The 24,123-nt window shown below is 42.8% G+C and overlaps 1 protein-coding gene across 1 annotated transcript in view; it reads right to left on the minus strand.

Annotated features, from left to right (window-relative positions):
- PCSK1 (proprotein convertase subtilisin/kexin type 1) overlaps positions 1–19,006 on the minus strand; it is a 28,015-nt gene extending 9,009 nt beyond the window's left edge. The window contains exons 1-8 of the mRNA XM_005491351.4: positions 18,652–19,006; positions 17,049–17,153; positions 13,586–13,696; positions 9,962–10,108; positions 9,421–9,497; positions 7,727–7,815; positions 3,448–3,620; positions 1,124–1,336 (exon numbers count right to left, since the gene is read on the minus strand). Of these exons, the coding sequence (XP_005491408.1) occupies positions 1,124–1,336; positions 3,448–3,620; positions 7,727–7,815; positions 9,421–9,497; positions 9,962–10,108; positions 13,586–13,696; positions 17,049–17,153; positions 18,652–18,834 (1,098 nt within the window). The 5' untranslated portion in view covers positions 18,835–19,006. The remainder of the gene's footprint in view (positions 1–1,123; positions 1,337–3,447; positions 3,621–7,726; positions 7,816–9,420; positions 9,498–9,961; positions 10,109–13,585; positions 13,697–17,048; positions 17,154–18,651) is intronic.
- Positions 19,007–24,123: the final 5,117 nt, after the last annotated feature.

The raw sequence follows: 24,123 nt of genomic DNA on the forward strand, positions 1-24,123 counted from the left end.
TGACAGAAAATAATAAAAATTACCAAAAGAAAGAAAAAAAGAAAAAGAAAAAAAAGCATAAATAAACAGTTGTAAATACTGTAGTATCCATACTTGCAATCGTAACTATGTGTCCCTTAGTTGGTGCATATTAATACACTCCTCACCAGCAAGAAAAAGTGATGAGTCTTTAAATCTGTTCATATTTCAATCCACTCCTTTTATTTCAACTATAATTTTTGTATCAAAACGTTTTTTGTTGGAACAAAATACTCCCACTCTGAATATCTTATTTTAGTCTAAAGGTTTCACAATAAGTGTTTCAGGCTTACTGGTGATTCATGAAAACAGATCATTGTGTTGGGCCTAGAACATTCAAAATTACTGCTTACTAGGAAATTACTCATAGGATTAGCATTGGTATTCTGCTCCCTCTTCAGCAGAAGAACTATAATTTGTAATGAATAAGCACCAAACTCATCAGCCCATTTATCTAAATCTCGACTATAAGGAGAAGCCACATAGTAAAGACTGATCTCCAGCTAACTTGGAATGACGCTGTTTCAATCCCCATCAGTGCAGTGCATTGTAAAATTAACATCCACCAGGGCTGGACAGAAATGACAGGTATTTCAGCACTATTGTGCCACACCAATTTTCTTCAGCACAATTAAGGAAAGCACACAGACTGGCATGCCTGCTTGCCGAGTTTGGAAGGTTTGGAGCCACTGTGGTTGCTGTCTCTTGCATTAAAAAATGTAATGACAAGGTAGAGCAGTGGCCCTGACATCACAGATTTTATTTTTGCTCTAAATCTCTCTTCACTTGCCCTTTGTGAAGAATAGTGCCATATCAAAGCATACAGAGACCACATTCATACACAAACAGTGCACACAAACCGCAGACAAATTCAGCATGTTGATTTGACGGCATCGACACAATGATTTTATTTAACCATCGCTTTAAGGTAGAAGAATAGAGGAATACAATCACCTTTTGGATTACAAATCCCTTAAATTTTCCAAAAAGCACTAACCACATAACATAAAGCAGGCACTGGAAGCCAAGCATTTAGGATGTTTTGTTTATTATTTGCATATATCATACTTTTCTGTTTGTTCTGAAACTGGTAAAAGTAACTTACAATTCTTTGGTCAGTGTAATCCCCACTGCTGTATGCTGTGGCCAGAGTTGAGGAGCACTTCTCTGCATACCAGGGAGAAAGCCCTTGCTGAGAAGCACTGCTAATGGAGATGGTGTAGATGCTGTCAGTGTAACCATCACAGTCGCAGTTGTCACCCTGGCGACCTCCGTTCCCTGAAGCCCACACGAAAATGGAGCCTTTCCCATTTCGACCCTAGGGAAAAAAAAAAAGAAAAAAGAAAGGAAATGAACAGTTATCAAAGATATTTCAGATCTCAGAATGCATCCTTAACAACTCCTTTCCCCAAAAAGTCTAATATAGCAAACATAGAAGAGGAGCAATTCCCATAAGCACTGAATAAACCAGCTGTTTGCAATATCCCGCTGTTCACCCTGCAGCACAACTCTTGATCTCACTGGCCTAGGTTTAGTGCTCCTGATACAGCAGCTTTCCTCAGGTTCTCAAGTTAAAAATAGAGTCTGTGTTCAAAGAGTAACTTTTTCTACATGCTGCTGTTTGATCCTCATCATTTCTAGAAAAAAAATGCCTTAAAAAAAAAGGCAAGTTTATCAGGGCTTATTTAATTTTCCTTTCCTGTACGCACAGAGTTATGGGATAGGAGTGTGAGTGATGGACACACTGGAAACCCTCCCTTCTCTCAGAGATCTGTGGGTCAGCATCACCAACCTCCAGGCACAACCATGTAAAACGTCACAGCTATCACAGAGGATATATGCATCACTCTGCAGTCTTAACGAGCTCTACTCGTTCTTCAGAGGAAAAAAATGTGTTTCATGTGACAAGCAAAATGTCATGTGTTATTCATTATTAATATAAGCACATTTAATATTCCACACCAGTTGGAATACAATTTATTTTTTTATCATTCCACTCAGGTGAGATTTGAAGTTATTTATGCAAGTGATAAGATATTTGCATCACTTAAATCATTAAAAGCAAAGACAAATAAGGTGTACTCTGTGATACAAGTTTTAAATTTGGAAAGATAAGGCACATCAAGTATAGAAAATCCTATAGTGCCTTTGAGAGTAAAGGCTGCAGCCCAGGAAAAACTGATGTTTCCCAGCATCTGCTCTGATTTCACTTAGGGTGATGGCAACACTTCCTTGGCTCTTCAGGTTAAGCCTGTGCTCAGATGCTTCACCAGAGCAGCAGTGAAGGATCCAGGGATTAGAGCTGTTGTCAATCCCAGCACTGGCTGACTTTAAGCAGAATGGAAACCAGTCAGAACTTTGCAAAAGGAATCCTTGAATCCTGAGAGACAAACAGGTAAATTTGTTCCCCGTTAGAAATAAAACAAGCTGCAAAAAAAAAGATACATTCTCCACCAAAGACCCTGCCTTTTCAGAGTAAGACCAATTAATATTTGTTGCCTAATTTTCACCTTTAATTCTCCCTCTGCTCTTGCTACCTACCTATGGGTATATAGCCTGTTACAAGCTCTCTCCTCTGTCTCCGTTATTCCCTCATATTGTCTTTGTCAGCGGACAGCATTTAAATTGTTCTCTCTTTTTCGTCTTCTGCCTACTGATGTTAATTGCCCTTCATACAAAATTTTCTGTTTGTTTGTCCTTCAAGCTATTTCTCCTTTCTCCCATCTATGATTCAGTCTTCCTCTCTTTATTAGTACCTCTCCATCTTTAGATATCTTTTCACCTCTCTGGCAAGAGCTAGAATAGTTGACTAATAAATTCATGGCAGCTCTCAGTTTGCACCCTATTTATCACCCAACAGATCCAAAGAGCATAACATGAAAAAAAGAAACCTATAAAAATATTGCTCCCAGTACTCCTCATCATGCATTTGTACTATTTTCATTTTAATTGGATCATGACATGCACCAATTTATAAATTAATGCAATTAGCACAATACAAGCTCATCCACAGGGTGCTAAAATGCATCACTATTTCACATAGCAAAATATTCATGAAGCAGGAATTTTGTATTAAATTTTATGGGCTTTCAGTGCAGAAATCCAATTACCGTTCAGCGTAAAACAAGCAGCAGAGAAGGGTGGGTGTAGGGTGAGACTGAGGCAGCAAAATTAAGGATGTAAAAAAAAAGGTTATCCATGGAGACTAGCACCTAAAAACCAGTTTAGAAAGCCCTAATAGTGTTTTCTCAAAAGTCCTTTCTGGCTGGAAATTTCTCTCACCTGCACTATTAAAATACATTATGCCCATTCAAATATATTTGAGCAAAGACAGCACAAACCATTTTCATTTCTTCTCTGGTATCAACCATTTTAAAAGTCTCTTCTCTGCCAAATTTTTTTGCTTTATTTTCCCCTGAAGTATCATACCTGGTTTATCCCATACTCGAAAGCCTTCTGTGCCAGTCTCCCAGGCCCCTCCACAGTTTTGCCATCATCATTAGGGCCCCAGCTTGCACTGTAAATATCCACATGTTCTGGGTTGAAACCGATTGAACTGGCCTCAATAGCATCGGTGACTATTCCGTCCAGCATCCGTATACCTTCACAGGTTAAATAAAACAGAAGCAGACTGAATTTACTTTCTGTTCCCTCCTCCTTGTCTTAGTTAACCAGTTTTAATGTTTCCAGTAAAATTAAGCCGTAACTGCTGTGACCACAGCCAACTGCTGTTCACATAAAAAGTATTGAAGAGAGCTCCTGTCAATGTAAAACAGTGCAGTTAGATTTTATTGGCAAAGCTCGGTGTTTTTGTACAAAAATCCCACCACAAACCCCTTAAAATCTTCTTAGCCTCCTATTTATTTTTTTCTCTCCTTCTACAGAGACCAAAGAAGATGCCTTGCTACTGATTCTGGCTTTTTCTTACTGCATTCTCTTTCTTCCTCCTCCTGCTCTTTTAGATCTGCAACAAAGACTTCTCAAACAGCTAAAATGCCGCTGAAATTAAATAGGTTTTATCAACATTATATTTGTCTGTAAGAGTTCTAGGAGTTTTAGTTTAAGGTGTAGTTCTGAATGTTCTGACCAAAGCACTTGTCCCTAGCAGTCCTTAAAGGTTTTGCTGTCTCTGTGACATTGCAATTTCACCAGCTCTTCAATCTCCACCACAGGAAAAAAAAAAAAAACTCACTGTTTTTCCTCTGACACGTTTTTTTTCTGCTGTAAGCAATCCAGACATATCTAGACATTAACAATTTATTAGGAGCTGCATGATCTAACTTCCTTCAGAGCAAGCCTGAAACTCAGTGGTACTTAAAATTCAGGTGCAGGCAGTTGTTCATCTGCGCTGGATCCTTTGCTGTGCAAAGCCACAGCTCTGCAGTGGGGCTGCTACTACTGCCCAATGCTGGAAGACAGCAGAAAAAGCAGAAATCTGGCAAAATTCCCGCTGTGGCATGGCTCTTACAGCAACAGCAGCAATATAAGAGTCACCTCAGTCAGGATTCAGCTTGTGTTTACAAGCAATAAAAATGTCTGTGTTCCCTTGGATTTGGCAGGTTAGCACTACAGCAGCTGCACCATTGCTGGCAGTTGGCGAGTTATGACTACTCATTTTCTGGTATTTCCATAAAAAAGGGGATTTTGCCAAAGATCAGCAGGCAAAATGTAGTCATTCCATTAAAAAACCCAAAAAATACCCCACAACAAAAGACCTCCAACCCTACCCTTGCAGCTAAGTGTCTTGTTCTTTTTTTTTATGCTATAAAGCAGAGGAAAAAAAGACTGCAAGCATAATTCTTTTCCTGAATGGCTGACCTCTTAATACTCCTAATACCTCTGAGATAAAACTGAGCTTTATTATTTCATATTCATTAGTGCTAAAATCAGACAAAGGAGTTGATCCTCTCTACCACAGCTGCTCCACTATCACTCACAAAGCTGGGAAACGCACCGAGGTATATCCTGTGCCTCAGGTACTAAAAACACCACTTACCCAGGATTGTCTTAAACTCAGAATGGTTTGATTACTCTTTATTTTTCCTGTCGGCTCAGAATTTCCAGATTCTCTCATGCCAAGCAAAGATCTGCCTGCGTGAAAGCGGCTGCAAGCCCCAGGTGAGAGCTTGCAATACAAAATGAGATGGTGGGAATGTGAGGAGGAGTAGTGTGCTTCCCACATACTTCCCACAGAAAAAGACAGACAGGTCTGCAGATAAATAATATAATAAGGGGAAAACAGAACAAAAATAACAAAAACCAGAAAACGCCCAAGAACAACGACTCCACACTGATGAAAACAGCTCGAGGAAAAAAAATCACTGCCTTGCCTTCCTGATCGTCAGAAATCCTGATTGCTCAAGTCAACTCAGGGATTTGATGACTGCAGTGATATTCCCGTAAGCAGATTCCAATTATGTCCTCTTGCATAAACTCTTTTCTATTCTTGCTCCCCTCATCAGTCCCACAAAATCAAAAGCAGGCAAAGCCCAAGGCAATTTCAGACACACACATATTCTGCCTGGCAGAAGGGCTATTTTTAGCAACACGCCACTGTGCACGAACTCTCAGCCCAGTCCTTTGTAAAATGGAGCTTCTTAATTTAATTTCCATGGCAGCACCATGGAAATATCATAACACAGTGGTACCGTCAGGTATGCATGAAAATACTCTGATTTATACCGGAGGTGATGGACACACATTTCTCAGCTGTACAAAGACCAAGAGGCGAATGTTAAAGGGCACTGAAAGGTGTCACTTTGAAGACTGGCATGAAGAGTATTTTTTCTTCACACAGTCACAGAGAAGCCCATGGTACTCACAGCCACAAAGTACTGGAGAGGCTAGTCCGTGCTGCAGAATAGTGCCAGGCATTGATGTGACTGGAGAGAACACTCAGGATTGTTAAACTCAGTACTTTCACAGAAAAAAAACAACAACAACAACAAAAAAAAATCAATGGAATGTTTTGTTTTACCCCTCAAGGCAAAGCTAAACCAACCAGTGATGCTGAAGGCTGGAGAGCAAGGTGTTCCACATTGTCCGGGTTTCTTTCCCTGAAGCAGATATTGCTGACTATCAGAGAGAAGTGGCTGTGGACCACTGGATTTATCCAAAATGGCAACTGCTACAAGCACACAGCCACTTAAGGGAGTCATCCTGAATAATGTCAAGTACCAGTGTGCAATTATGTCATTTCATGGATTAGAAACAAAAAACCCAAAAAAAAAACCGAGGGAGAAAACCAGCCTCTGGAGAAATGAATCCTGTAGAGCTTGGATCATCAAAAAAGCTTCTAGTGTTAGCCACTCCAAATTTATCTGAATGTTTTGAAGACTTCTCTTATCTTCCACTGCTCTTTGAACATATTTTTCTTACACCCCTGTCTGGGTGTTAATCAGCCTGGTCACATCTAACAGCTCACAATTTCTTTCAACTTTTCCATTCCTCCTCCTCCCCCACCCAAATGTATGTTGCTTGCTGGGTAATATGGATTGCTGGACTGCTTTTCCTCCTGCTATTTCCCTTTTCTAGATAAATCATCCTGCACAGATCTGTAGTTTGCATTTGCAAATGAGCACAGATCGCATGCAAATAGCTGTAGAAGTATCTCCTCAGTAGATGCAAGAGCCTTAAAATATGGGCACAGTGGGAGTTCAGACATCTTTGCAGCTTCATCCATTTTGCCTTCCTTTGAAAATCTGACGTCTTTATATTATGAGTGAGATATTTTATTTAAACAGATCATGACAGCATAATGCATTATGGCAATGGCAAACTGCAAAGCTGACATCCATGACAGCTCAGTGGAGTGACTGGGAGCCGAGGAAACACCACGCTGAAATGGTGGGAACGAAAGTTATGGGTGTCAATTGCCACTCGTCATCCCGTCGTTTAAAAGGAAAAAGAGGGAATAATGGAAAAAGGAGGACTGTACAAATAACTTTCTCTGAGCTAAATAACCATTTGCAACTGATACTTGCATCATGATAATTTCATAAACAACTAGCAGATTGAGTCACTGATTAAAAAGCAAAACAACGATATTGATTGGTGGGCATGAAAGACTTCACTTGTTTTCAAATTTAACTTGTGGTGACAGTAGAGAAGAAAGGTGTTGAAACAAAAAGCACAGCAGTTTGCATGACTTGACTGACATGACCTTTTGAATGTAATTGTGTGAATGGAAACAATATGCTGCAAATATTGATGGGTATAATGTTGTGTGCTCCTACTTTCACTCCACTGAATCCCTCTCCTTCCCTGGATAAACAATAAAAAGTAACTAGTCCTTCATTCCTTAAAAGATACTGTCTTAATTCTAGGTAAATTATAATTTGTTGCTATTATTGTTGTTCTTGTTGTTAATATTAGTAATTGCTGTTAATACTCTTAACATTATGATTATTAATTTTATTACTATCATCATAATCATCATCATCCCACCTATACTATTGCCGCTCTTGTTACATATTCTACCTATCTATCTATTCATAATCCAATTCTAGACTTCATTAAAGAAATCCTGTCATATACAGGTGTCATTCAGCACTCTTGCCAGACAGGATTTTGAAGCTTATAATACTGCAAGATAAATGTTTTCCAAGAATGACCAATCATTCATATTTCAGATTAATGGTATCTGGCAATGCTCAGCATCTGTCTTGTTTCCATTCACATTAGACATCTAATTATTTTTGTTCCTTACCTCCAACTCTGGAGTTGTAGGCTACTCCAACTCCGCATTTTCTGTTGTTGGCTTGCATGGCAATTTCCCCTGCACACCGTGTCCCATGCCTGAATAAATACAGCAAGAATAAAGAACACATCATAACAGCTTTGTTGCATTGTACAGAAAGACTCGTCAAGAACCTTGATTTGTTCAAACTCTTCCTTTCAATTAATGCAATATGCAGTTATTGAAGAGCTTTTGAGTTGTATCTACATGATACAAAAATACTTACTTCTCCTAAGCTTCATTAAATATAATTTTACCTATTTAATGCTCAAAGGAACATTTCCATGAGACGATAAATGCTTTCTTTAATCTCACTGAAGATGTCAGTATTTTAGTAGAGTGAAAAAGTGGCATAAAATTATGAAGCTAAAAATTTGTCTTCAGACAGAAATATGATACTAATATTTTTTTAATCACACATTTAGATATGTCTTTTCTAAATCGCAGCATTTATGTAGGATTTCAGAAAATGAGCCTCTAAAGTGTCCCTGTTTTTTCTGGTAGCAAACTCTTTTCTATGCAATTATTTTTTTTTCCATGGGTGATTCTAATTACTCAATACAGAAATCCTTCCCATAAGTCTGAAGGTAAGAGCATTGTATTATGTAAGGCTACAGATTGTTATTCAGTGACATGCTTCAATGCTTCTGGGCTGAATTCCATTTACTTATTAATAAAGATTAGAGACAATACAGGTAGATTTAAGAGATAATGACATCATAACAAGAGGATAATGGCTTCTTTCTCTAAAATAACACTGCAACAAAGTAGAAATGCCATTTTTCAAATGTCTTATTCATGGATATATTATCCTCAGACTGATCTTTCTTTTTTTCCCTCATGCAATGATTTATGTTGTGAATGCTACAGTATTGTCTGATGGGAAACAGGGAACCAATGCATCAGTTTCTTGCTATCTGCAGAGAGTAGTGGCATCCTAATTTGTTTAAGAAATTGACTGTTTTGTGTTCCAGCTTCTAGGGAGGTGCCTCCTGTTCTCTTTCTTATGTACAAAATCCATAACCAGACTAAGATGGACGTGCCCAGGTCTGACAGACCCACTGAGACTTTTTAATTTGAAATTTCCAGTGGAAAGCAGAGTATTGAAGTAAAAATATACTTTGGAAGATATCATTCCAGAAACAAACAGAGGCACAAGAATAGGTTATTCCCTTCATCTTGCAGCAATACCTCAGCATCTTAGATATGGCATGAAGAAATTCAGGACATCATAGGGAGATTACAATTATGAAGTTCTTCATCTAGGAATTTTATCCCAGTGTTTATATCAATGCTATGTGAGAATGGTCCTGCAAACTGAACACAGGAGGCTCCTTCTGAGCATCCAATAGTGATTCTTTACATTAGGGCAACCGAGCACTGCCACAGGTTGCCCAGGGATGTTGTGGCCTCTCCCTCCTTGGAATATTCAAAAGCCATCCTGATCGTGCTGGGCAGAAGCCTCTAGAGCTCCCTGCTTGAGCAGATGACCTTCAGAAGTCCCTTCAAGCTCAAGCATGCAGTGATTCTGTTACACAAATTCTTCCTCTTATAAAATAATTGCCACAGGACACCTACACAGAAATTTCTCCACTTCTATCTTCTAACACACAAACTAACACTGCAATGTTTTGTTCTCTTTAGACAGCAGTGAAGCTACTCACTTGTTTTCATTTGTTGGGTCATATCTAGGAAAGGGATCATGATCATTGTCGTTGAAATCATAACTTGCCTTTGGGTCCTACGTGTAAAAAAAAAAAAAGAGAAGCAGAATTAATTCAGACAACTAGAAAAGGCATTTCTAAATTGCTAACAAAATGGGTTCTAGATTTTGTATTTATTTACTTGATGTGCCTCATTGGCAGCAATCAAGCTGGTAGAATTTGATGGCCATTAACAATTCCATAACTTTTTCATGGAGCTTTAATAATTTATCATTAAACCACTACATACAAATGCATCTGGGAAATAAATCTACTGCAGGAAAAAACAAAACAACAAAATATCTGCCCTGCTACCATTGCTAAGTGGCATTCAGCTTCCTGTGACACAGACCAGGCTCCAAATCATGCCTAAGGCAAGTGTTTCAGTCTCTGTACTGCAGGAGCTGACTTACAGAACAGACAATGAGCTGGGGAAGAGTGTCTGTTTATCAAATTTACAACTGGTTAATCTATTCCACAACATTCTAATGCTCAAACTTACATAGTTAGCATAGATGTCAGTGTGATTCCACTCCAATCCATCGTCCAAGACTGTGATGACGACTCCCTTGCCTGTGAATCCTTTCTGCCACACAGGAATAACATGGAGATCCAGTTTGGGCAGGGATGGAGTAATTCTTGTATCTTGCTGTGAGACAGAATGGATTCAAATATATCAGTATTTTATCCATTTATACCAAACCGATCCAAAGTCGTATTCTAAAGATGCTGTAAACAATCTCAGCCAGAACTTGTGTATTTCGCTCAAATTTTGCAAATACAAACCAAAAATTAATTTCATCAAATACTTGTGGCATTGAAAGATTTATCCCACTGCACAAATACCCCTGAAGAGCACTCCTGAACAAAAAACACCTTGTATTTTTGGTAAGTAGGCAGCAGAAACTGAAAGGAGTGCTGAGGATGCACTGATGGACCTTGGAACACTGGGTTAATAATCAGACCTGCTAATGTTTGTTCTTTCCATTTGATGAGGAGCCAAGACAGTGCCCGCAGTGCAGTGAGCTGGAGTTCCTCCAAGTGTATTTTCTCCTTGGATGTTAAAGTTAGCCAGAGCAAAGTAATTAATGGCTAAAACAATTAAGGTAGTCGTTTGGTTGGGAACAACTGCGTTGAATCACAATTTTCTTTTTACTACCCTCATTGGTGTTCCTGTGGTAAATCAGCTGGAAGTATGAATCATGTGTAGCCTTCTCTTCTGCAGCAAGTTTTTTGAAGAGTATCTCCTAAATGGGTCATTTTCCCCCTCCAATGCTAAAGCAGCAGTGCATACATCTAATTTAGAAAACATGCTTACAGCCCCCCATAAAAGCAGAGATGTAAAAAGCAGCACTTTCTTTCTGTTTCTCTGTGCACAATTACATTAGCTGATGGCAGGTTTTCTGTATGTCTTTGTTTCCAAAGAAATACCGCATAAAATATAAGGTTTAGGAAAAGAAATTTGTTATGGGGATGAAATTTCTTTCATATTTTGCTATCTGTACCTGACGGCTTCCATTCAGGAAATTATTTGAGATTTTAAGCTTTGTTCTCTTGAATCCATCAAATAATTTTTTTTTCCTGGTGATGTATGAAAGTACACAGGATAGAGCTAAAACTGTTGCCATCAAATCATAAAAATAAGGTAATAGCCAGTTATTCACTACAAGGCAAAGAACATATTTTGGAAGAAAATGTCTAACTCTTTTATGCATTTAATCAGAAAAATTCAACGTTCATTGCGAACAAGGCTAAGCAGTAGGTTTTTGTTTCTCATCTGTGAAAACTAGAGGGAAAAGTAATGAAAACCCTAAAGAGGTGGGAAAAGGAACTAAATCTGGAGAGCAGAACATTGCCAGGTTTTTTTCCCCTGTTTTTATGAATCATGTGTGTGTTTGTGTATTTGTCTAATACAGACATCTTGGAAATGTCCTGCTTTTTTGGATACAGGCAAGGAAGCAAACAGACATTCTGGATCTAAGAAAAGCTAAATTCTTACAGATAACAACATTTTTTCTGTTCAAAAGAAGTCTGCAGGAATCTTCGTGGAACTATTTTATGCTATGTGGTTTATAATTCATCTTCCCTAGCTCAAGAGAAGGAAAGTAGCCAAGATTTTGGTATTATTTCTCACAGATGACCTGAGGAAAAGTATTTCCAGGCACTCAGGCCCCATTTGTGCTTGACCTTTCTTTCTGATTTGTTACACCCACCTTTAATCCCATCCCTATTCTGTAAAAGCAATGAATCCTAGACTGAAAGTACAGCTAGATGCACAATGGAAACACAGGCTCTTGGAAGAAACCATGTAAAATCTAAATGATCAAAGGGATTTCTCAATTGACACATGCAGATAGAAACTGTGGAGCTCAGGAAATTTTTTTTCCCTGAGGTTTTGAGCATGTGAGCAAGCTTTAGAGACCCTCTAACATAGAAATCCTAGTTCATATAGCTGAAGGTGCTTGTCACATGCATGCAGATGCTTTTGTTTTAATCTGGTATATGTATTCTGTACTACCAATTAATAAATAATTAATAAAGAAATAGATGGCCAGCTTCAGATATGGTACTGTGTCATGGTTTGACCAGGAAGGAGTGGGAATTCTGGGAAGCTGTGGTCAAACCAATGAAGGTTTTGGGTTTCATACTGACACCTGGTGTAGCCAGTGGGGTTTGGACACACCTCCGAGAATACACAGGGGTTAAAAGCAAGGCACTGCCCTGGCACTTCCTCTTTTGGACATCGTCGGGCGAAGAGGTCAGATCTCTTCCCCCCCCCCCCCCCCCCGCCCGCTGCTGCTGGGCGGGGGAGGGACCGCCATGCGGTAGGCCTGGGGCCTGGACAGAGGTGGGGGTTGAGGGGGCTTTCAAGGATGGAAGGGTGGCGGAGCCCCAAGAGACATCGAGATATCGGGCAGCCAGCCCCCCCCCCCGGAGAGAGAGAGAGCCGGCGGCACCGAATGTGATGGCAGCCAGCCAGGAGGAGAAGGGGGGAGGGAGAGCGGCCGGCCGCAGCAGCAGCACGTGTGGGAGTATCATCTCGTCCCAGGACAGACAGAGACTGAAAACTTTTAACCCTTTCTTGCATGATTGGGGCCTTGCAGAAAATGCTAATCCTCCTCGAAGCTGAATAAGAAGGGAGATGAGAGATGAGATGAGATAAGGACTTTGGCCCGGAGATTGTGGAGATGATTGGATGGGGAGAGATGATTTGGAGTGGCCTTTTGGCTGGACTTTTTCTTGCAGCCATGGACTCAGTTGTTCCTGTGACACAGACTGCATTTAGGGGGAGGCAGTGCCTCAAAACCAGGAGGGTTCATTCGTGAGGACCCCCCGGCCCCAGGGGGTTGGAAAAATATGGGGGGGACAGTTGTCCCAAAAGCAGAGACTGTGCCTTTTTGGAGTGAGACAAGGCATCCTTGAAAGACCACCCTAAAAGCAGCTCTGGCCATGTCTCGGTGGTGAGAGCACTGGGCATGGAAGGAAGATGTCACAAGCGGCAAAAGGACTTTTTTTCCCGGGCGGTGCCGAAGTGACAAGGAAGCATCCGAGGTTTCAGTGTGTTTCCAGAAGCCTATGGAACAAGAAGGACTCCTTTCCTCTTCATGAACTGCAGTTTGAGTATACTAAAGTGTCGTGCCGGGCTGGGCAGTTGGTGTTTTTGAGAGAATGTATTGGATTGGGAAAGTCAGGGAGTGGGGAGGAGGAAAAGTGGTTTTTTGTAAGGTTTTCAATTTTCTTTCTTTTTCCTTATAGTCTTTCCCTATTTTTCCTGTAGTTTTAGGTAATAAAGTGTTCTTTATGTTTAAGTTGGAGCCTGTTTTGCTTATTCCTGGTCACATCTCACAGCAGACACCAGGGTGAGGCATTTTCATGGGGGCACTGGCTCTGTGCCAGGCTCAAACCATGACATACTGGATCTAGGATCTTTGCAGAAGTGACATTACACAGAAGAGAGAAGGTTGCCTGAAAATGTTATTTATAGAGATCACTCATTTTTACAGTGTACGCTAACAAAAGAGACTTTTCATTTATTCCCCTCAGTGCAACCACTCTGATACTGGTAAAATAATGCAGCTGGTGGCACAACCACCTTCCTCAGTTCCACAGGGCAACAAATTCTTACCAGATACCACTGCTGATTCCACATAGGGTCGTTGAAAAGGCTTTCAGCTGAGTCTCTCACGGCAGCACGCTTGGTTCGCTTTTTTTCATACTGCTGTTCTGCCCATGACACCTGCAATTATTTGTAAAATTACGATAAGTGAACCTCTTCAATTTGGGACTTTCTTAACCTGGAGTATAATAGCTTTCATCACACAGAGAGATTTTGGTGCCTAAAGCAAAATGAGCAGCATTCAGTACAGGGAAGAAGATTATTTAAACTGCAGTGCAGTGAGATTTAGGGGAGAGAACTTAGTGAAATCACAATACTGTAGAATCAATTCACAGAAAACCATTAAATACAAGTTAACAAGAAACTCCTGTGAGTGACACAAGGCAGGTTTTTGCATCAAATAAAACCATGTAGTAGGGCTAGAAGGTCATCTAAGCAATGGTGCTTACTGAAACAGGGAAAACCACAGCCTGCTTCTTTCCCCTACTTATCATTTATTCATTCTCTACTGGGAGTGAAAAGGCAAGAAGAAAGATTGTCTCTGGCTTTAGTCTAGCAATCATAATGATGCTGTTACTCACAGACCAGCTGGACCTCCAAGTCTCCTTCCTAGTGGCGTTTTGAAAAGTGGTCAATTAGCAAGCTGTGAATATTAGACTAACTTCATCACCAGCATAATTCCACTTAAGGCAACTGAAAGCCAAAATGCTTCAGTGTACTTTGATAAAGCTTCAAAAGAGTTGCACAGCCTTTGTGCACAGGCACAGCAATCTCTAAGTCACTAGGTTGTATTTTAAATGTGTACTGCCCTTGAATGCATTACTGAACCCAGCTCAGATGAAATCCTGATGATGATGCCTCTCTCTGTGCTGTGTGCTCTTTTTGGAAAGGGAATAAAACATTATTAGTTGGTCCTTGTACAATCACTCTGACGCAGATATGTTGGTCCTTTTCATCCCAAATTCCAAGCAGGCAAAGAAAACAGGTTCAGTAAGATTGCCAAGATCCTGTGACAAGCCTCTCATGGAGGGTGCCTTATATCTAATCTTTTACTTTCAAGCTCTGAATAGATTCTGTTCCTTTTATCTACTGTGATTGAGCAGCTTTATGATCCTGACATCTATCACCATATATGAGATAATAGTGACTCAGAAGTTATGATTAAGAAGTAGGATTTGATTAAAATGCAATTTTGTAATGAAAGCCTAATGAAAATTCACTACAAGAACATAAATCCCCTAAAACGGTATCTGCATTAGGCATGTTTACGATTCTCTTTGCTATATATTTAGTCCTAAACCCCCCCAAACCTTGGTCATAGAAGATGAATATACCCATGCAAGTGTGGGTATTTTAAGCTGCTCTATTGATATCTCAGGCCATACATACTTGTGCACACGTTGGAGTAATTACCTCTATCTCTCTTCCCTGCCCACAGCAAAGCTTGACCTCTTCACCACCCAACAGTAATTAGCAGTTGACAACTTCCACGCTTGTTATTTCTTTTCACGGGGAGCAAGTGCACTGAGGGGAAATGAGCTGAAACTCCCAGGCACATATGTCAGGCAAACAAGCAAAACGTTTGTCACTCAGCAGCTGGGTGAGGTTCCAACCATCCACCCCCAGCAAAAGCTGAAGTCCCCATGCCAAATCTCCAATCACTGATACATAAAGCAGTAAAAAAATTCTCAATTCAAATCTACTTGCAAGAAAGCAAATTTGGAAACTAGTGCAAATACTAGAAGAAGGTAGGTAACCAGATAATTATATCCCTTCAATGTATTCATAGCCTTTATCTGTTTTACAACAAACACTATAGGAAGCAGATAAATACTCAGATTAGAGCCAAGTCTTACCACAACTTTCACACTTAACATACCGTAAAATTCATGAAGGCGTTTTACAAACAAAAACAGGATTCCCTTTTTCTCTCTCTTTTTAAAGGTTGAATCTAAATCTTTTTAAGTAGGCTGCTGCTGAACAAGATCAGCTCCTCAGTGCAAAGGTCCCTGTGTAACTACACAACATTACATGATTGCTCTGTGTTTATACACTTACATAATGCATAATTACATCTCATTTATCCACTGAATTAATTTGCATACTGGATGGTAAATAAAATGGAAATTGGAGTAAATTTAGCAAATCACCTGCAGCACTTTGAATCTAAGAATGCAAGGATGCAATAATGTCTGGTAGCAATATGATACAATCACTTCCATTCTGCTACAGTTTTAGGAGGTGATGCATTGCAACACTCTCATTCTTCCCTGTGTAACAGATTCATTGGATGCAGCGAGCCCAAAAAAGGGAGAGACTGCACCCAAAACTCTTGTCCTGAACACTGTATTAAAATAGAAATACCTATGTGACTACATGGAACATGTCGTCATATAGGCATAATTGCTAATTTAGACTGAATCTGCAGGTTTAAACATCCCCAATTTGGGATTATTTCAACTTTAACTGTTAGACCAGTCCCTGCTTGCAAGGAAATAGATGAGATTGTACACTTTTGAAACAAAACAGGCAAAACAAACACCCTGTCTTGCCACACAGAATATTTCCTCCTAGTTGACATTTGCATCTAAAACCTCCAGATAGAAGATTACTCATTCTGCAGTGATTTGTCCTTATATGAGAATTTGCTGGTTTTGACAACTAGGTTACTTCATGGTTTGGACAGCTCATATTGTCACAGTGATTGTTGCAACAATGCTGATCTTAAAATCAAATGTTGTTGTTGTGACATTTCCCAGAAAATAGTTTGTAAGAGAGGCTGACAGCTTTCTGGTCTGCTCTTTAAATTTGTCATGCACCTCAGTTTTTCATTGTGGTTGCAAACAGAAATACTTCTCTCTGAAATAAAGCTGGACAAAGGAGGGGTCTGCTTCACCAGTGGGTTGTACCTTAGACCCCTCTCCAGTTTCCCTGCTCTGATTGCAGTAGCAGATCATTGTAACAAAAAGCTGCAAGTCTGGAATGTGTGATGGATCTTTTGAAAAGGGATTTTAGCTTGTTGTAGAAGCCAATCCAGCAGAACATCAGCCCTTTATCCCTGCTTCTTTTTTTTTTTACTTAATATTCAGTCACTTTAAATCAAACCTAATTCACATGGTAATTGCACAGACGTGGCCTAATTAAACTTAGTGCATCTATGGATTTTTACTTTGAATCCACCCCCTTGGTTCCCTGTTCACATTTTCTTCAGTGGCACATCAACATTTGAAATTCCGGTGCTGCACATCTTAAATCTTAATTTGGAAACCTCTTGTAAAATATGTGGTAAGGAAGGGTCAGATTCTGCCTGTGAATGACAGAATAGGTAAGTATCATTCAGCACAAGGATGGATGGCTGAATATATTAGACTTGCAAAATGAGAAAGGCCTGCCTGTGACCTCTTTACAAAGCTAGTGGTAAGGAGACAGAATTTAAAATAAAATTTTAAAAAAGAATAAATTTAACACTTACCCGCTCATCATCAGAAAGTCTCTTAGTGATATGAATTGCACTTCTTCGGGACCGTCTTGGGTGACTCTTATGCCTGAATAAATAGTGGTTTTTCAGTGATCCAATCTGTAAGACACAGGCGCGCTTTAATTATCAGGAAGCATTTCCCCACTGTGAGCAGGTACCAACAATCAAAACCTGAACGAGTTCACTCTGCCTTAAAGACAAAAGAGCAAGAAACCAGACTGTAGATATTTTAATCCAAACAAGGAAGCACTCTTCCAGTAACAAGTGCTTCTCTCAGCCTGCGTGCTGCTAGAAGAAGCCGGGGCAGTAATTTCATTTGGGCTACTCAAGCGCAGTCATTACAACTGCAGCACTCAAGTTACACAGCACTTGCGCTAATGACCACAGTACTCACGGACTCAGCTCGGCAAGGACAAGGTGGGCAGATTGCTCACCAGTTTTATCTGCTTTTCCTGTGTTTGAGCAGGACAGGTGTGAAAAGCTTTGCCTGGCTTCAGACACCTCACTGCGGGGCTGGGTAGTTCAGGCACCCGCTGTAGCAGCATTTTCACTCGCTCAGCAGCCAGCCGGCCACCGGGCAAGCCAGGAGCATCCCGCTGGCTTTGAATATCCCACTCTGCTAAGGACGGGCTCTTTGACAACTGTGCGGGCAAATGCAGTGGCTACAAGGGCAGCAGGACCAAACCCGCGCAGGTGGCATCACACGCAGGAGGGATCCGATTTCACATAGCTGGGATCACACCTACGGATTTGGGAGCGAGTTGAACACGGCTGTGCCCCAAAGCGGGGCTGGGCAGGCGGCCAGAGGGGGCTAGCAGCCCGCGGGCAGCACCGGGGACACGGAGGGGGACTGGCCGCGACCCCGACCACGGCGCCAGGCCGGGGACAGCAGGGTCCCAGAGCTGGGGGCGCCGTGCCCGGCGCAGGACTCTCGCCGGGAGGTTGAGGCGAAGCTGCTCCCTCACGGCGGTTACTCATCCCTGACAACGCTGACGTCACGGCATCCCAAAAAAGCGCCCGAGGGATGGCTGGAGAGAAGCCCCGCGATGGCGATGGAGCCGGCGGGGCGGAGGCGGAGCGGGGTCGTAGCCGACACTGCCCGCGCCCTCCTCCTCCTGCCCGAGCTGCCGGGGGAAAGCCGGGGCAGAGCCCTGCCCGGTGCCCGGGGCACTGCGGGTGCACGGCCGGTCTCCTCAGGAGGAGCGGGGTGCCCTGCCTGACTCTGCTCGCTCTCCTCAAGGAGAGCCAGCTGCCCTGCCCGGACCCCTCCAGGGAAAGCCGGACCTCCCGCCCGACCCTGCCCAGTCCAGCCAAAGAGAACGGGAGCGCCCTGCCCGCTCCCGTCAAGGAGAGCCGGAGGTCCCCGCCCGCTCCCCTGGGGAAGACCAGAGTCTCTCTGCTCCGTCCCCTCGGAGAGAGCCGTCCCTGGCCGGCCCCCAGGAGGCTGCGGTGGGAGACCGGGAGCTTTAAACTCCCCGGAGCCCCGCGGGCGGCAGCCGGGCACAAGTTGGAGGGAGCGGGGAGGGAATGATGCTCGCGGGATGGGAGAGGAGCCCCGTCGCTGGGCATCCTGCGGGTGTCCCCCGCCCGGCCGTACCTGCCCCACCAGGTCGTAGTCCAGCTCGTCCGCGATGGCTCTGGCAGCGTCGGGGCCAGCCGGGATCTCCGCTGCCCACTCGTTGAGGAAGAGCCGCCCGGCGCTGCCTCCTCGGGGCAGGGAGCAGGCTGCCAGGAGCACGGCCAGAGCCGCGCACGGGCCGGCCCAACGCCGCCCGGCCATGGCCGCGGGACGCGGGATGCTCGATGCGCGATGCGGGATGCGGGATGCGGCGCCGCGTTGCTACGCGATAGCGCGGAGCGGAGCCTTGCCTGCCTTGCCTTGCCTGCCGGCGCGGCTGCCCGAGGCACACAGACCCTCCGGAGCCGGAATGGAAATGAGTGTTTACACGTCAAAACGACGACAGCCATCCTGACGTCAAGTGTACCTGGCCCCCGAGCCGGGGGGGTGATTCCCGGGGGGGCGCGGAAGGGAGCGGGATGGAGGCGGGGGCGCGGGGGCGAAGCCCGGCGGGCCCCGGGGCACCGGGAGGGGGATGGAGGGGGCGGCAGCGCTCGGCGGGACGGGGATGCGGGCTTTGGTCCCCGAGGGTCGGTCCGTGCCGGTGCGCGATCGTTTCCATTATTGAAGGGCATCGGTGCGGCAGGAGCGCGGACCCAGCCCGCCCCTTGCACCCATCCCGTCGGGGGTGGGTTTTCTGCCCCCTCTCGCTTCGGTGCGAGGGCAGAGCGAGGTGAATTTAGGATTTTTTGTTCAATTGGGCTTCTCACCCGGGACCCACCGGGCGGCACAGCGCGATTACGGCGCGTTGTCCCCCGACACCTCCGGCACACCACAGACGTGCGGCACTAATGGGCACCCTGCCCACCCTGGAGATGGTGGGCAAATGTTTGTCCTCAAATACAGCTATTCATTTTGTACAATTTCTCATTTAAAAATAATTTCAATTCTTATTCTAATAATCACATGCAGGGGTCTGCACATTGTACTTTTTCAGCAATTCTTTCAATTTGTTAAACAGTTATTTACACATTTTCATTTTGCATCTGCATTTCCCCAGCCCCTTCAGCTTTATTTCACGTTCCCTCTACCTTTTCTTTGTCTTTTCACCTGCTAGAAAATGCTTCTAAAACTTTCCCGATGTTCTCTAAATGCCCTTTGCCTCTGAAACTGAACCATTTAGCATCTTCACTTTATGGTGCACTGTATTTCATGTCTTGATTCTTCCAACTTTTTAACTGTAAATTTTAGCAAGCTGGTTTTAGATCTGTGCTCCAAGACTGTGCTTCCTTCCATTTATTATGGAGTGACAGATATGCCTGCCTTGCTCTTCACTGGCTTCTAAAATGGGAAAATAAACAAAACATAAATATGAAACAATGAGGGGAGGAAAACATTTTAAAAGATCATTGCTTCAGTGTCTGACATCTCATTCCCAGGCACCACCATGGGAGTGGATATGGTTCTGGGCATCTCCCATGGACCCACAGGGACCAGGGGCTGCAATCACTGCCACTGCTCTGTCAGCTGTCAGAGTAGGAGCCTCAAAGAACAGGAATATGAACGGATCCACGAGAGGGGGAAAGGGCGAGTGTGTAGTACGTGTACTAGAAATGCCAAGAGAATATCAATAAATATTGATATAGAGTAGAACACTGATAAAATGGCACTGGAACACCATCCTCTTGCTCACCCACATTTGCTTTCTGCAACATAGTGCAACAGCAGGTCAAGGTTCACCAAAGCCGAGGCAGCAACCAGGGCACGTGGTTCCTGTTCATTTTAATTTATTTTATTCTCTGCATGGTTTTCTCAGTGCTCACTGCCAAAAATACAATTTATTCACTTTCCTGGACAGATGCCTTAAAGATCCCTCTGTTCCTTTTTTAGAGCTGTTTCTGAGGCTTTATTTAAATGTGGCCACCTCACCAAGCAGTTTCTGATTCCATGTGGGTTTTTCCTGTGTGAGTGTTACCTCCAGTGGTAACCCAAACTGCTTTTTTACCTCTCATTTCTCATCACTGACAGTGCAAACTGGCATGGTTTTTTTGCTGTATTTTGTGTTAAGGAGCTCTGCAGAAATGTTGTCTCCAAACAGAAATTAAATCAGAGTTGTATGTACATATAATAGCAATTTATATCCTCAAATCTTTAAGTAGTAGTCAGAACATCTAGATCCACAGGAGTGTTTTGAAAGTCCAGGCACCCTTTTCTAAATGATAAATACATTCACATGTGTTTGGTTTTTTAAGAAATCCTTCCATGCAGGATGATGGACTGTGTACAGAGTTCTGAATTGTGCTGGAGAATGAGTCTGTGCCACATGGACTTGGTTATGTCATCCATTCAGGAAAGATGCTGTCCAATGCACTAAATTCCCATCTAATAATAGCACAATAAATAGGAACAGCTTGCTCAGCAGCATCAGGTGGAGTCAAAGATAATTGTTTTATGCTTCATAAACAATTTAGGCTTGTTGTTTACCAGTGAAATATTTATTTAGACCCTACTGCACCCAGTGTATTATATCTGAGTGTAAGATCTGAAGCAAGGCTGGTTATGAAAATATTATTTCTTCTTTATAACTTCAGTTCAACATGGAATTCAAGGTAGACCTGCTTCCAGGGGGTCCACATCCCAATACAAGCCTGCTGCAGAGGGTTTTTTTTTCAGTGAGAATAGTTACATTCCCCAAGCAGAAATATACCCTTGTAGACCTAGTGGAAAATATTCCTTTGCACATAGGTAAGATATTCACGAATACAGCATGTAACACTGAGGATGAAATCCTAAGTTACAAGGGCCAGGAGTTTACCTGAGTGGGTTTTTCACCCTTATTGTCAAAAGGCATGCAAATATTTGAGGCTGTAGCTGTGCTTTTGTACCCACATTTCTGATCCTCCAAAGACCGTCCATGAAAAGGGGAGACAGGCTGGTTTTGAAAAGCCAGGTACTCACACACAGCAGCCCGTTTCCTTGCTTGTTAGCAGACATAACTTATTTAAACTTGGTAATCCTTATTCAAAGTTCAAGGCTATAATCTGGAGCCCCGCTCTCTGCTGGCTGCCGTGGCACCTCTCCAGACATCTGTTCCTGGTGTGGGGAGCATCACTCTCTGCAGCTGGTGCCCCGTGGCTTCACCATGTCCACACTGATGTCCAACAAACCCATCCCTTCAGTCAGAACTGTGCAGTGGGGAAGGCTGGAGGAGTTCAGGAGCTTCAGCACCTCTGACCAGTGGCCAGAGCTCTGTGACTTTTATCTCTTACAGAAGTGGAAAGCACAGGCATGAAACCCTGCAAGCTGTGAATTGAGAAAGCTGTCACAGAAATGAAAGTACCCCAGGAATGGATAAAGTGAGAAAGATGCATTTCTTCTTCTTCTGACACATTTCTTCTTCTTCTTTGTGCATCTTGTAGAAGGGGAGCAACTCTCTTCTTGCTGAGGCAATAAAGGAAAGAGCAGAGATAAACAGGAGCACATAAGGAAAACCAAAGGCAGGTAAAAGCACTGTGACCGTGTTCACAAGGCTCTCAGGTTGAGGGAAGAGACGAGGATCTGACTCCATGTTCCAGAAGGCTTGATTTATTATTTTGTGATATATATTACATTAAAACTATACTAAAAGAATAGAAGAAAGGATTTCATCAGAAGGCTAGCTAAGAATAGAAAAAGAAGGAATGATAACAAAAATTTGTGGCTCAGACTCTCTCTCCGAGCCAGCTGACTGTGATTGGCCATTAATTAGAAACAACCACATGAGACCAATCACAGATGCACCTGTTGCATTCCACATCAGCAGATAATCATTGTTTACATTTTTTTCCTGAGGCCTCTTAGCTTCTCAGGAGGAAAAATCCTAAGGAAAGGATTTTTCATAAAAGATGTGTGTGACAAAGCACCATGTTTATCTGCAGAAAACTCAAAGGAGTTCAGGAGGATGCTGCTGTTTTATCATCTTGTTTTGTTGCAAGCATATTTTGGATGAAGAAAGGTATTATGTAATGACATTTTCCTTTAGATCAGTGACAATGTAAAAGCCAGACAGGGGATTCATCTCTGATGTCATATCTTGATCAGCCCATTTGATTTTGTAAGATCAAGCGAAGAATATTTTTTCTACCCACAGAGCTTGCTTTCAATATGTATGCTGAATTTGGGTTAAAATACTGGTAGTTCTTGATGGGTAAGCATAAACCCACTCTATGAAAAACCAAAGAGGTGTGTTTAGGGAGCAAAAGGAGCATATTCTGAATGTTGCTGAGTCCCTGCACACACTGCTGGGTTGACAGAGAGAGATAAAACCAAGTCTTGGCTCTGGGAATCTTCTACCACACAGAGAAGTGAAGCAGAGACTTTGCCTGTCCACTGCAAGCCTTGCTGTGACAGGAAGAGTGATGCAGAAACAGAGATACATGCTGGGAGGGACAGATCACAGCACAGGATTTACATTCAGCCCAGTCCTGGACTAAGGATTTTGGCTGCTGGGCATCACCAGCCTTCACCTCTTAAGGGTGGCCCTCCAGCTGTTCAGCCACTCTTCTTCTTTTATTTCTCCTGCAAGTGCATTCACCCAGGAGAAAAAAAAAACTTGTCGAAAATCTGTTATATAAAGGCACCATTGACATTTTTGCCTGTGCCTCGTTCCAAAATCTTCCTGTTTTTAACACCGCAAGGCCAGTAGGTCTTACACAGCTGTTGGGAGCTAAATGTTTTGGTTTTTTTTTAACACAAAACTTCAGCCTGTGAGGTAAAAAAACAACCAGGAGTTGATATTATTTTACTGTTTCTATTTGGAGGATTTTAACACCACTCAAATGTCCAATTTGAGGATGTTAACACCACTCAAATGGGAATTTGTGTTATATGTGGCTTTAATTTGCAAAGTCAGAGCACCACTTTTTAAAACAAGAGTAGCTGGAAATGCAGTTTGATGCCTGAAGTGCTTGTGGTGGCTGCTGCAGTTTAATTAGTTAAATACTAAAAAGGGCTGTGCTGCTTGTATTTAATTTGGCTGTGGACCGAAGAACACTCTTGAAACCCACTCTTTTACAGTAACACTATTTCTTTTTCTGCAGGAGCCAGCACTACAAAGCAATTGGAGGACGGCGTAAAAGAGGCCATATGTGCAGGCAATCACAGAGGATAAGGGGGAACACCTGTTTTTCCATCAATTACAGCCTGTGAGCTCGCGGGGCATATTTATTCTGGGGGCATTACATTTGCTTGGGTAATAGCCCATGACACATTTCCAGTTTTACAGCAGACAAGCCCCGGGAAGGAGCTAATCATGTCTGTACAAATGAAACACAAACATGCCCTCCTGGCCATACACGTGGTTGAACAGGGGCCCTAATGACACCAGGAGCCACCCGGGGCCAGCAGGAAGCAGTTGGGGAACAACCACACGTTTGTGGCCACCTGGATGGGTCTGTTTGCTCTGCAAAGCCAACCTGAGCAAAAAAAGCCCTGGGAAAAGGCATGGATGGGGCTGTAGGAGAGGTCGGTGCC

Source organism: Zonotrichia albicollis, chromosome Z (genome assembly GCF_047830755.1).
Source record: "Zonotrichia albicollis isolate bZonAlb1 chromosome Z, bZonAlb1.hap1, whole genome shotgun sequence".
Taxonomy (NCBI): domain Eukaryota; kingdom Metazoa; phylum Chordata; class Aves; order Passeriformes; family Passerellidae; genus Zonotrichia; species Zonotrichia albicollis.